This window comes from Lutjanus erythropterus, chromosome 6, assembly GCF_056507025.1.
Source record: "Lutjanus erythropterus isolate fLutEry1 chromosome 6, fLutEry1.hap2, whole genome shotgun sequence".
Taxonomy (NCBI): Eukaryota; Metazoa; Chordata; class Actinopteri; order Lutjaniformes; family Lutjanidae; genus Lutjanus; species Lutjanus erythropterus.
In genome coordinates this window covers 14812466-14826554 of record NC_139322.1, presented here as the reverse complement: position 1 = coordinate 14826554, position 14089 = coordinate 14812466, and the positions used below count along the sequence as shown (strand labels likewise).

Sequence of the window (14089 nt, the reverse complement as noted above, 5' to 3'; positions counted from 1 at the left end):
TTCAAATCTATTTTATGTGTAAAAAATAAAATAATACTAGGCTATAAGGTATGACGCAACGGCTAAGTGTACTAGCATGTCCCTCAGGGAAGACAACAACACTGGTCCATTGGAAAGTGAGGAAACAAGCTGCCACAATTTCAATATTAAATCCAAAATCAATTGAAATTAGCGTTTAATTTCAATGAACTAATTCAAAGTATTCTTTTCTTTTCTTCACCCTTGCCTCCAGCACGAATCTGAAGAAAAAACCTACCAACAGCGTAGGTTAGCAGCTGTTATTTCACACTTCACATCATTTAGACTCTTTTTAAAGAATTTGAAAATGCAAATGTCTATTGATCTCTACAAATCAAGACTCCATAGTCTAACAATGGCATATCTGTCAGTGCTAAAATAAAATGTTTACACTGAAAGCAAATACAACTGCAAACTCAAAATCAAAAGTCTAAACAGTTTCAGTTGAATATATGGACTTACTCTCAATGGAATAAGTGGCAGCAGTCCTACAAAAGCTGAACAGTGGACTTGAGGTTCACTGAACTTCAATTAGGTCATTCTTGAACGCACCACGTCTCATTTAGATGCACATTCTGGTGGTCTGTTCGTGGAGTTTTGCTTGTTTTTTTGTTTCTGAAGTTCCCCACACTTTGTTCAATCTAATCCTGAAATAACTTGGAAGTTATGATTGAGTTAAAAAAGACATGGAATGATATCAAACCACGACAGCTGTCATAGTGATAGAAGTTAAACTGTCGGTTGTAACTAGGTTTGCCGTGCACTCTCTGCTCCTAAGGTATTTCTGGATGGTGATCCTGTCACCTGAACTTATGTGAGATCTCAGGGCTAGTGCGGGTTCACGATACAAACATAAACCATAAACATAAACTCCTCCAGCCAGGGACAGAATGAATAACATATCTACGCTCTCCTCATTTCACCATAACTTCTGCTCCTCTTCGGCTCGTAGTTCTCCTCCCCTGCATAGCTCAACGTCTGATCCTACTGCACTTTGCACAGCATGAAAGGCCGTCACACACAGATCAGCCTTCTCTCTGTTAATAACATAATTTATCCTATCATACAAAAATCTGACCCTCCTTCCTGGGAAAAACAGCGTGAATCAGTTTCTTTCATTGTGAATCAGAAGATAGTCAGAAGGCACACTAATGTCCTAACCTATGATCAGGGGTCAAAAGCAGACATGTCACGTGTCAAAAGGGTTAGAAACCGTCTTACAGGCTACTTCCAACTAAAGGGAATAGTTAGGTGCGGTGAAAAGTCATTGTGTGTCAGTGTGACGATATGATACTGTCTAATTACAATTAGTAATAGCAGACAATAGCAACTTCTGTTTAATTGCATTGATGCAACAGTTGTAAGGTGTAACACACCTCTCAGAGCAGCGTGCCAGCAAATGCCTCCAAACCTGTTCAACAGGAGTGTCAATATAAACCACAATCTGTTCAGCGTGGTTACCTTTAAGAAGTAAGAACAGCATCAAAACAAACCAGTTTCTAATCCCACTCAGTTCAGTTTTAAAGCTTTCTGTGTAAATTCAAAATACTACTGTATAATGCAGTCTAATGTGAAGCCAGCAAATCTAATAAAACACTATCTTATCTAGTGAGGTAGACTCATAGTCATTTAACGCAAACACTCCAACAACTTGACATTTACAGTCAACTCAAAAGCTCAGGCAAAGACTTTAAGACGGGACTCCTTTGGGACATTCAGGGCAGGAAAAAAAAAACTTCTAAAAATTGCATGTCAGAAAAGGGGTCAATCACATCAGATGCTTGTCTTCCACACATACACGCACGCGCTCAAACTGCAGCGCCGTCTTAGCTGAAGCCTTTGCAACAGCAGGACCCACACATGACCACCATTAGGAAAATCAATGTGACACTCAGGCAGGCTGGGAAGGAGCCTGCAGCTTCTGAATGGCCCTGAACTGAGTCATGCTGTCTCACACACACAGACTAACGGAATGAGACAGGGAGACGGAGGAGGAGAGAGATGGAGGGGATGTTGGAGCTTACAGGAATACGCCGAGTTGCTGGGTGACTGGTCAGCTGGTCACCCCAAAAACACCTAGATCATCCATTTGCAGAGCAGTAGGTTGTTTGTTGAAGTGACATGTTAAGTGATGACTGACACTATACCACGCAGTGAGACTGATAACTGATAAATTACATGAAGTACCAAAGTTATGTTTGAGGATATGTAGAAACTGTGACTGCTGTTTGTGATGCCGATGGTGCAGAACAGAATATTTCAACATATAACAAAATGCACTTTGCTTTGTAAGAAAGAGAAGAGAATCCCACATACCATTTTGGGGGCTTTGAAGCTTCCGTGAGAATTACTTGTGAATATCTGAAGCTTCGTCAAGCTTTCGCATTTGTGCACACGCAGCAGAAATGCTTTTCCTCAAGGATATTGTGTGCCGGTATCACATGCGCACACCCGGTTTTTATGTGCACTGGTTTGAGACTAATTAAATGACATAAAAGAGCACCATTTCTCACTCTTTATCAGTGTTTTGCCTCTTACTCAGTGCAGCTGACGCAACATCTCCTTCCTCTCTTCAAAAAAAAAATCCAAAAAATTAAGTATTGGAATACTGATTACCGTGGCAAAGCTTCAAACCACTTGGGTCAACCGTAGTATGGAGCTGGAGTCATGTTTAGCCTATCTTAGCATAAAGGTTGGAAGCAGCGGGACACAGCTAGCTTTGCTCTGTCCTAAACTAAAACATACTTCTACAAATAACAGATATGAAAAATAACAAGTTGTGATTTTAGGTGGAGGTATTTGTTGGATCTATTTCTTGGCAAACACCAGTTTGTCCAGTGCAGCATCTCTGAGGGTAAAGAGTTGGTTGCCAGATGCACTCATATCCCTTTGCCTCCAATGTGAACAAAGTGCTAGTTCTAAGCTGGGGCTAGTGCCAGTTTGGAGCTGTTGCTGTTGTCTCAGCAATGTCAGTGCCATCTTCAAGCACAACAACAACAATGACGCACTACACTGTATCTTAACAAGTGTTGCTCTTGGCCTTCCCAACATACATTAGCCTCCAAACATGACTCGTACGCCAAATTTGTGCCACTCAGTGAGCACAGTTTTTGTCTCTGTACAGGCGATGGAATCAAACCATTGAAACTGCCGACGCTGTGCCAACAACGCTTCGACACGCTGCGCACAGGTCCTGCACCTGACATTGTTTGCCCAAAGAAATAGGACTGCACAATATGGTAAAAAGTAATATGAGTGGGAATGATCATTTTTGCATTACAATTTTCATTTATTTGTTGTGGTCTGGTTTTCTTCGTCTGCAGAACAAGATTTGTGAGCCAGGGCACCTCTGCAGCACTACAGGTCTTCATTATAAAGCTGTGTTCTCACACATTTTTCCTTTTGCAAAAAAATTGCAATTTGGTTCTGGTACTGCAATTTGGATATTGCACTTGGCCATACCATGATTTCGATAATATTGCAACTAATTGTGCAGCTTTAAAAAGAAATCGTTTACACAGCACCTTCCCTGAATTCCTGATCCCCCGAGCTCAAGTCTGAAAATAATCAGTAGGCTAAATAAAACCAAAAAACAGCTAACAGTGGTATTATTAGAGGGAATGTACAGCAAGTGGAAACTGTTTTGTCTTCCACATTTACTTCTTACATGGAAAGAAAACTACTTCCTACTAATTCTAATCACTTCATCATTGTTTTCATACCTCCTTATTTTGTGTACAGTTTACTTAAGCAGAACCGGATTAACCCTCTGGGGGGGGTAGACAATAACTATTTCAATCAAACTCCTGTCCAGTGGCTGGGATTGAACTTTCTCCAAACATCACACCACCAGGATGATTAAGTTCACCCGCCAACTTAACAGGCAAACTGACAAATGAGACAGTCTTGCGAAAAAGGCTTACAGCAGTCAACCGAGTTCATGAAACCGATAGAGAGCAACAGCAGCAGGGTCATCTGAGCTCCAAAAAATAAGTGGGAACAGGGGGGAACTGGGCAGATAATATTCTCACCATCCTCCTCCCCGACTCCCGTGCTCTGTGTTTATCTAACACAGAGGGGAGATGTTTACATTGGCTTGGTTAAACACAGACAGGCCCAATAGCTTTTGTTAATAATAAATAACCCAAACAGCCTGCCAGGACGTCCACGCCAGAGCATCTAGCTGGCACACGAGGACCACCATTGTCCTGCATCACTCACCCACTTCTCCTGAGTGAGACAGATAACACACAGAGTGAGAGCGAAGGCTGTCAGAGGAGTTTATGGCGCTGGAAACAGGAATCCAGACAGAGAGAGAGGCGTGATATCTATCCCACCGCGGTTTATTTGTGATGTGGTTTATTTTAATAGATTCTCTGATGATCTGATGTGAGCAGCCTACAACCCTCTGACCCTCCCATCATAAACATAAAAATAAGCATTAGAGGCTTTAGGGGCTGCGCTGGTTAATACGCACTCTTAGAAATAAAGGTGCCAACTAGAACTATAAAGGGTTCTTTGGCTTGTCCCTGTGGTACAACTCTTTTTGGTTCCTGTTAGAAAGTTTTCAAAGGTTCCACTTGGAACACTTTCGGATAATTCTACCTAGAACCAAACATAAATGATTATATCTAGAACCATCTGTGAAAGGCTTCAACTACACCCACCTATGAGAGGTTCTACAGAGCACCCTTCTACAGCGTAATGGTTCCACCCAGAACCCTCTCTGATGGTTCACAGCAGAACCTCTCCACTCTGTAAGGGTACCGTTTCATATTCCAAGTGTTTTATCTAGAACCCACCCAGGTGGTTCTACCAGCAACCTTGTTTTATCCCAAGGGGTTTTATCTAGAACCCACATTCTGAGGGTTTTATGTAGAAGGCACTCAGGGGGTTTCTACCAAGAACCTTTTCATAGCCGAAGAGTTTTAACTAGAATGAACCAGTAGGTTCTCCTACTGAGAACCTTTTTATACCCAAAGGGTTTTATCTAGAACCTGCCCAGGACCCTTTTTGTATTCCAACGGGTTTTATCGAGAACCTACCAAGGGGTTTCTTGACAAAACTATTTCAAGGATTTCAACTCTTTCTTCCCAAAAAGGTTCTCTGGATTAAATGGGTTCTTAATGGAACCTTTAGTCTTAAAAATATTTTTTTTTTAAAAAGAACCTCAGCTCTTCCGGGATAACCCTTTTGGAACCCTTATTTCTAAGAGTGCATGCGGAAAGGAATAGAGTTGAGGGGGACTTCAGAAAAGAGGAAAAATATATTTCATGTGACGGCGGCTGCAGCAAGCATTAGAGCAGCATGTGTGTTTGTGTGCGTGTGTGTGCGTGTGTGTGCGTGCGTGTGTGTGCGTGTGTGTGTTTGTGTGTTGGGGAGGGGGTTTAGGGCAGGCAGGCAGGCAGAGGGATGAGGGGGCAGCAGAGATTGATCTGGGACAGTGTGGGAGAGAAAGAGGGAACTGTAAAAAAAAAAAGAGAGAGAGAGAGCAAGGCCTTGGGAATGAGTGTGTGTGTGTACGTGTGTGTGTGTGTGGGGGGGAAACGATACACTGCTGGACTGCCGGAAAAAGAAAGTCAGCCAGGAGGACGGCAGATCGATTCCTCCCCCGAGTCTCACAACAAACACACTCTTTTTCTCTCTGCAGTCTGCATAGCTCACCTCTGCTGCTGCAGCCTGATATCGTCCCATCAGCACTTCATCTCTATCACTCTCTCTATTATACCCCCTCCCCCGTCTTTGTCTGCATGCTATAGCACTTTATTCTGAGGCCTCTCTGAAAGATCTTTAAGAATTAGCCGAATTTTTCTATGGACTTTGGTTCTCATAGGAATATTAAGCCAAATGCCCCAGATCTGTCATCTCAACACCGTGCAAAATACTACACATAACATGTGAACAATGACGTGGACACGGCGAATAATGCACAGTCAAAAGGAAGCAAAACAAAAATAACCCCCCCTCTTCTTCCTTGGTAATGTGCTGGTGGAGCGGAGCTGCTCTCGAGAGGTGCATCTCATAATTAAAAATAACTGCAAAGTAACGCTCGAGAGGAAACCACACACTCTTCTTTCAAAACACAGGCACAGAGTCGTCCTCCTCCTCTAAGACGGATGGACACACAGACAAACTCGCAGACACTTTCAACACGTCTCTAATCTTATGAGCTCTGCATCACACACCCTCTCCTCCACTCAAATCCCATTCCACAATACACACTGGGACAATGTAGCTGTCAAGGCCTCACACAAGCAGGGAGGAGGATCAATGACTCCTCCTCCTCTAATCATCATTATCACAACTAACATTTTCATTGACCTGCTATAGAGAGTAGGGATGTGAGAATATATTGATACATTGTGCGTCATGATATTATGCTTTGTGATACTGTACGGATTCTCAAAAACACTGTGTCTCAATTTTTAATTAATAGTTTCCATGCAAATATTTGTGGCGGAGCTGCAATCTGTCTTCAGCCATTTGACCCATCTGATCTAACGTCTCAACATAAACTGAGACAGGAAGAGGGAAGCGCATTTCTTTGCTCAGAAAGTTCAGTTTGTTTGATTCACATCCGAACAAATGTCACATCATAAGTGTAAAGAGTTTTTTTTTTTTAGTAAAAATGAAAATTAAATGAAAATTATCACATATTGCAATTGCAATTTCAGTCAAAATAATCACAATATGACTTTTTTTTTACCACATCGTGCAGCCTTGGGTACCACCATTTTAGGCAGAATCTGAAACATTTTTGGAAACTGGTATCAATATTGGAACAACCCCAGCAAGAATGTGGCAATACGATACATATCACGATACAGGGGTTATGATTTACTATATTACGCAAGGTGATATACAGCTAATTTTCAAATCTAAGTTTAGGAAATAAGCCATAGAATAGGCCCAAATAACAGAGTTTAAAAAGTTTACTTTTTATGAAATGAGAACAGTGAAGATTACAGTCGTGACCTTCAATTTTAACGGCATGATTCCATTCAATTTAATCTTTTTTTTTCAGCCACTGTTAGACTATCGAGTCTGGATTTGTAAAGATCAACAGATCGTTGGTTTTATCTCCTGACAACTGTCATTTACATTTTTCAATTCTTCTTTAAAAAGATATAGATGGTCTATATGGTATCAAGTGATAACAGTCAGTAAGCGACGCTGTGTCGTCTTTCAAGTGTTGTTTTGTTTTGCACCAGATGGCATGAGGCAGCGGAGCCAGAGAGAAAAACAAATACTGGGGAGAAATGCTGATTCTACCTTTGATTACTGAAAGTGAAATCTCTTGAAATTGCGACACCCCTCATTAAGATGGATAACAACACTGCTTTCTAATGGTCGGGGGTTTAACCTCAAAACAAAATGAACCACTGCCACTAATTTAGGTATCAAAATAAACTAGTGTTTTGAAAATCAATACAGTACCGTAAAACATAATACCGCGATACTCAAGTGTATCGATATTTTGGCACACCCCTAATATTGAATTGTAATCACTGTATCGTGATATTTATCATATGGCCAGATTCTTGCCAATACACAGCCCTAATACAGATACTATACAGATAAGAGTGTGTGTGTGTGTGTGTGTGTGTGTGAGGGGGCCCTGCGTCAGATTGGGGCAGTTGTGAGGTCAGAGGAGCTCCTTCTCTCAGGGTTTGGCACCGCTTTGCTCCTATTCTTGCTCTGTCAGCGCACCAATAATAGAGCATTAATGCTCGTCTCTCTGTCTCAGAGTGTTTGTGGAGCAGAAACAACTCTTCGCGTTGTTTTGGAGTTGATGCAGGCCCGCAGCAGCTGCCCCGTTGACAGCTGGCAAAAGCATTTTGGAATTCAAATCCTGTGCGCAATGCAAGCCGTAGCCATTTGGAAACAACTTGAGGAAAACCGCAGAGAGTTCTTAAAGAAGACAGAGAGGAGAAGAGACTCACCAGCGGCTGAAACCCCCTGCATCCTGCACAAACTTCTTCTTCTCCGGTCTTTCTCTGCTCAATCCGTCCTTTTCTCGGAGAAACTGGCAGCAGCAGCAGCGGCAGCGGCTCCAGCGTCCTATTACTAAACTCGGAGGAGCGCGTCCACTTCAGAGACCCCCTTTTTCCTGTTCGCCGAATTAAAAAAAAAACACACTCACACACACTCAAGGACGCTTCATAGTTTCCTAACGGATGCTAGAGGGTTTTACCCGGGTCATTTTGTGTGCAGAATAAGCGCACTGTAGTCCTTCATGTAGTCCCTTTCTCCTCCCTCTCAGAAACACAACTCTTTCCTCTGCTCGGTCTGTGCCGCCGCTGGAAAGAAAAAAAAAAAAAAAAAAAAGACAATGCGCGCTCCCCGGGGCGAGGCGCGCTCACGACAGCCCCATTCATTGAGTCTAAAGACTAAAATCGAAGATTAGGATGGAAAAAAAGAGTTCACTTTAAAATGTATTCTTCCAACACAATTACCTGTTAAAAAATGTAGTCAGTAATCTAATCCAGTTATCACAATATTAAAGTAATGTGATTACTTTTGGATTGCTTCAAAATAAAATATGGTGAAACTATTAAGTTCAATATAACGTTCTTACTGCTATTCATTCCTATGATATGTTCAAATGCATGTTAAATGGTGGTCACTTTTTAAAGTATATTACTCACACTTAACGGTGAAACTTTAAAATGAATAGTCATAAACTTACTCCAGTCAGAGTGTTTTTACTCACACGCCTTCCCAGTAGTATAATTGATAGGTTAGCTAGCTAACTGGATTTCTGTGTAGCTAATGGTGCCTTCAAATGGGGTAGTGTTCGCTCTGTATTTGAGAAGAGTGCATATGAACACCTCCTCATATCATATTCACAACATCACTAAACTGGAGGTTTTCTGAAAGCTCTGAGTTCACAATGTTGTGTTCACGACTTCTCACATTGTAAATTCATAAGTTCCTCTTGAATGCAGCACACCTAAGATTAGCTGTTGGTCGTGTAGTTAATATTAGCGTTTAGTCTGTGTAGCTAACATGAGCAGTTGGTCTTATGTGTAAATGTTTCTTTAAAGTAGATGTTGAGTTATTGATAATGACAGTATTTTCACAGCTGAAGGCATAAATGTCACTGTACTGTGATATTGTTCCTCTTTTCTGATTTAAAGACATAATAACCAGAAGCCATGAAAACTGACTGTGGTTTCATGAAGACCAGAGTGTTGTTGTAGTCTTATAAATAATTCCCATCCTTTCTAAACATATCTGTAATCTTGATTACGTCCTTTTTTTTTACTGTAATATTTTTTGTATCCTTATTATGTAATCCTTTTCCATATAATTTGTTAGTCCCCAAGCTTGTTCAATACTAGCCCTTAAATCAGCTCCAACAGTCTAAGTCTGTACTCTGTTTTCCAAACCATAGTTTTCTAAGTGATGTTGCATTTTCAGCCATGATAAATTTGCCCATCGGCACACAGAGGCATGACCTGGGTTGTCACGTGAAGTCATGAAAAGGATGAGGTCTATTTCAAGAGATCGCCCTGCTTTGAAAACTCCACAGCTGCCTATTAGTGTGGAGAGGAAGGATACTAACTGGCACACTGAGTTTCCATGTCACTGCTCAGGCTTTCTTCCTTCCTCCTGATCTTTTTTAATTGATTATGTTGAGTTTGCAGCCAGCTGAATGGATGCTGCCTGTCAGCTGTCTCTGTGAATCACTGTACACAGTCAAAAGGAACTGACAGCAGGACAAAACAAATCTTGACTTTGCAGATTGTTATAGTCAGAAAAAAAGGAGCTGATGTTGCTTAGTGTGTATTCAAAGTTCAGACTTTTTGTCTTTGATTCTTTCCAGCCCTCATCTAATGACTCCTTAGATTTATTTTTTGACCCTTTGGATGAGGCACAGTTTCTTGGTTGGGAACCACTGGACTAAACAACCTGACCAGCTCCACCTCAACCAGCTACAACCATAAAATGCTGCTTAAACTTTGATGCATCAACATAATCTACTGTGTTAATGCCAATATATAAGAATATATCAGCCACAGGGCCGATTTATGCAGAATGAGCATGTTTATATACATATTAGGTCAATTTTTGCTTATAATACTTCTTTAGGTTTTTTGATTAAACTTTATTGTTATTGCACAGAAAAGCACTTTAGTGTCTAACCAGAAATGCAAAAGGCAGTAAAAAGCAGAGTGAGGAGAGATATACATAAATGACATATACATATACATATATGGTTTAGAAAGTGGTATAAGTTTCACTTGCAGTGGAGTATTTTTTTTCAGTATCCTCCACCACCACAGCTTGCTTTGTTTTTGATGTGACTGTTTTAAACCACTCTTCAGAAACATGACTGTGTGGCCTCCTCACCCCTCTGTGTGTCTCTATATGTGTGCAGCCCCCCATCATTTTTGGAAACCCGTGTCGACTCAGCTACGCATCATTAACCCCTTTTGTGGCTGCCGCTGTTGCTGCACGCGTTTCATCTGCCTGAGATCAACACATGCAACAGCAGGGTCTCTAATGAAAATGGCTCCCCGTCTGGCTGCTCGCCACTTCATTGACCTGTACTCCTCTCTAATAAGCTATATCTATATATCACCACGGCTCTCTGGCTGCACATGAATCACATGAAAATTCATTATTGCAGATGCAAGCAAATACAAGAAGAGAAAACACATCCCTCCTTCTTTTCCTTTAACCTTTTTCTTTTTTGCTTTAGAGAAAAATCCTAAACATGTCAGTGCAGAGTCTGAAAGGCCAAGTGTTTTGTGGATGACTGAACTCGTGTTTTAAAAAAGACCAGGGGCCCGGTGCCCCTGTTAGTGCCTCCGAGTGTATGGAGCTGCCTGTCAGCCCGTCTGGGACATGCTGGTCCACAGAAAGCAGAACACCAAACAGCCCCCTGGGATACATCCTCTCCTCCGCTTCCCTGGGGCTCCTGCACAGAGCAGAGTGAAACAACGGCATGCACAGAGTGAGGGGGAGGGAACTACAGGGAGAGGGGGGAGGAGAGGACAGACAGAGTGAGATATATGAAAAAAAGACAATTAGGAGAGTGGCAGATGAGCAGGATAGGTGCGAAACTCTGCACAGATAAGTGTGAGATGAGCTGCATTCTGCTTTTTACACTTATCTGAAACCCTCACAGTGTAAATTTCCCAATCACATGACTAATCACACTCCAGACTCCAGGGGTGCCAGCCTTTACTCATTCCCTCCTTTTTCAGGTGCAAATTAAAGCCTCATCCTGATTGAATCAACACTTCCTTCTGCTTTGTATCACCAGATAAGTACAAATACTTACTTACTGTACAAAGGTAGAGTTTTCAGGAATCTGTAATTTTCTCGAGTATTTATTTTTCTGACATATTTTTATTTTTATTCCCTACATTTTAACACAAATATATGTACTCTTTACCCCTTACATTTTCAAAACAGCCTCATTTCTTTAGTTTTAGTGCATTTGTGGGGAATTATTGATTGTTGCAATAATTCCCCACATTCTTGCATTTCACGCATGACAAATGTAACAAGACAAAAGGCAAGACAAGAAAGATGTAACATGACAAAAACTTCATAAACGTAAGATATGTAATAAGATGAAAATTATGTATAAAGAGAAGAAAGATGTAACAAAACAAAAAGACATAAAAGATTTAACAAGATGAAAAAGACGTAACACAATAAAAAAAACAACATAAAAGATGCATCAAGACGTATAAAAATGCCAAAAAACAAGTAGCAAGACACGAACACAAACACGTAAAAGATGTAACAAAACAAGAAACACGTAAGAAGAAAAAAGACAAAGCAAGACAAAAAAGACTTAAAATGACAAAAACTTAAAACTTAGAAGATGTAACAGGACGAAAATTATGTATAATGAGAGGAATGATGTAACAAAACAAAAAATACATAAAAGATGTAACAACATGCAAATGACGTAACAAGACAAAAAAATATCCCAGAAAAGACGAAACAAGATAAGAAAGACTTGACAAGATAAACAAAACGTGAAAGACATAACAGGACGAAACAGACTCGACCATGGAGAAAAGGTGAGGTTCAGTTTTGCATAGAAACAGCTGGTAAAAACATCCTTCAGATGTTAGGTGAGAAGTTTATACTTTCATACTTTGAGTACAGAGTGTGACCTTTTTCACCTTTACTTGAGTGACGTAGATGAATCTCACAATTATCTGTACTTCTGCTCGAGTAAACTATATGTGTACTTTTGCCACCTCTGTGTGTCACAGGCGATACTAACCTGGCACGCTGATTATCAGGAGACCACACCAACAGTTTTGTGGAGATAAAACATGAGTCAGATGGGAGGACACTCACACCCAGCGTCCAGTGTCAGGACTCAGGAATGTTTTACTGCATCATGAGGCTGAGCTCACACTCCACAGGTCATAAATTTGTTAACATCCTCAGTGGTATTATTTCTGCTCCGCTGGAGAGACGTGTGTGTGTCTCTGTTTGAAAACCATGTGAGGCATGTGTGGTGTTGCTGATTCACTGTGAAATTTCGTGGCGACTGGCTTCACAAATTTTTTTTTTAATTTTACAGGAGCAATATGTAGCAGCTGTGCATCCAAAAATGAGTACAGCTGTCCTAATAGCTAGTTGGAGCCACAAACTGTACATTAAATAGACTGAAAACCTATTTAATATACAATCGATGGTCGAAGCAAGTTATTTAGACCCCGCCCCCTCCTAACCACATTCCAAGAAGCTTGAAGCTTGACAATAACTTGGACAATGAGTCCTCCACTGTAAGATGTCGGTTGTCTTTCAATGTCAAGCTTAGCCTGTTATCCTGAAAACAAAAGCCCACTGCTCTGAAAAAAAAAGAAGAAAAAAAAACGCTCTGGAGTTTGAGTTCAGTGACTGTCTGCCTTACTTCCTGCCAGACTTCTTCTTCTCTACCCCTTCTAAGAGATTATTAATGATTTCTTACAACTCATAAATACACACTAATTCATTCAGTGAACATTTGGCATTAATTTGAACAGTAATCTGTTTTAAAATAAACTAAAGCAAACTTTGCTGACCTATAATTTTGGATTAAGATAATTGACTTTTTCCTCTTAAGTTAAACTCAAACTTTTGAGTTTTAGTGTCAAAAAATTTGAGTTTCAATAATTGTTCATAGTGAGTTGTGAATGTAATTTGTCATTATTTGGGTGCTTGAAAATTGGATGGTTGAAAATATTAAATTATTAACCATCATTCTCTTTGACTTTAAAGGGAAAATCTGTAATATATTGACAGTAATAACTCATAAAATGAGCATGATATCAGAAGCTGAAGTGCGTGTTTATCTGACAACAACAATACAGCTGCGGTGTCCTTTTTGACATTTTGTGACATTTTCGTGACATTTCATAACACGTTATCGTTCGGCCATTTTAAGTTATTTAGAGTGCTGAATGTTCACCAAATTAGAATGTGTCTGTTTATGATAAATAATTTATAATTCTTTAGAAGGAGTAGATGGCACAGTTAAATTAAGCAATATGTTAATGGGGTCTGGCAGGCAGTAATGCCTGGTCCACACTACAAGACTTCCAAAGTCATCAAATCACAGAGCCTTTCACACTTCACCCCCTATGTCTCATAATCACAAGTCTCGAAGCTGCTGTGCTTAGGACACAACATGACTGATAAGAGACGGGGGGTCAATAACCACAAACTTTTTCAGCTGAGAAATCCCGTCTGCTCTCCAAACTATGTTTTGTCACAAAAACACACTAGATGTGACATTAGACTATTATTATTACTAAAGCATCAGTGTGCAGCACATTATTGCTGTGTTTGCATCTCCAGATCTATATGACCTGGATAAAACACAGACAGACTGAACGCACAACTCCAGAGTGTGTAGCAGCGGACTTTTGTTTTAAGGTTAACAACCTTAGTTTTACGTTGCCAGACGACTGACAGTTTTAAACAGCTAATCACCTGATCAGTGTAGACTCATCATCACTTGTTATTGTCAAATTATAACGTTGCACACGTCTTGCGCTCCTGCAGTGTTCCTGCAGCCTGCCTGAGACTCCTCAAGTCTGGGGAGGAG

General features: G+C 40.6%; 1 protein-coding gene across 1 annotated transcript in view; it reads right to left on the bottom strand.

The window, feature by feature from the left end:
* The window catches only part of fgd (faciogenital dysplasia), an 84258-nt gene extending 75815 nt beyond the window's left edge, over nucleotides 1-8443 (bottom strand). Inside the window, exon 1 of the mRNA XM_084720753.1 lies at nucleotides 7962-8443. Within this exon, the coding sequence (XP_084576879.1) occupies nucleotides 7962-7983 (22 nt within the window). The 5' untranslated portion in view covers nucleotides 7984-8443. The remainder of the gene's footprint in view (nucleotides 1-7961) is intronic.
* Between the last annotated feature and the right edge of the window lie 5646 nt (nucleotides 8444-14089).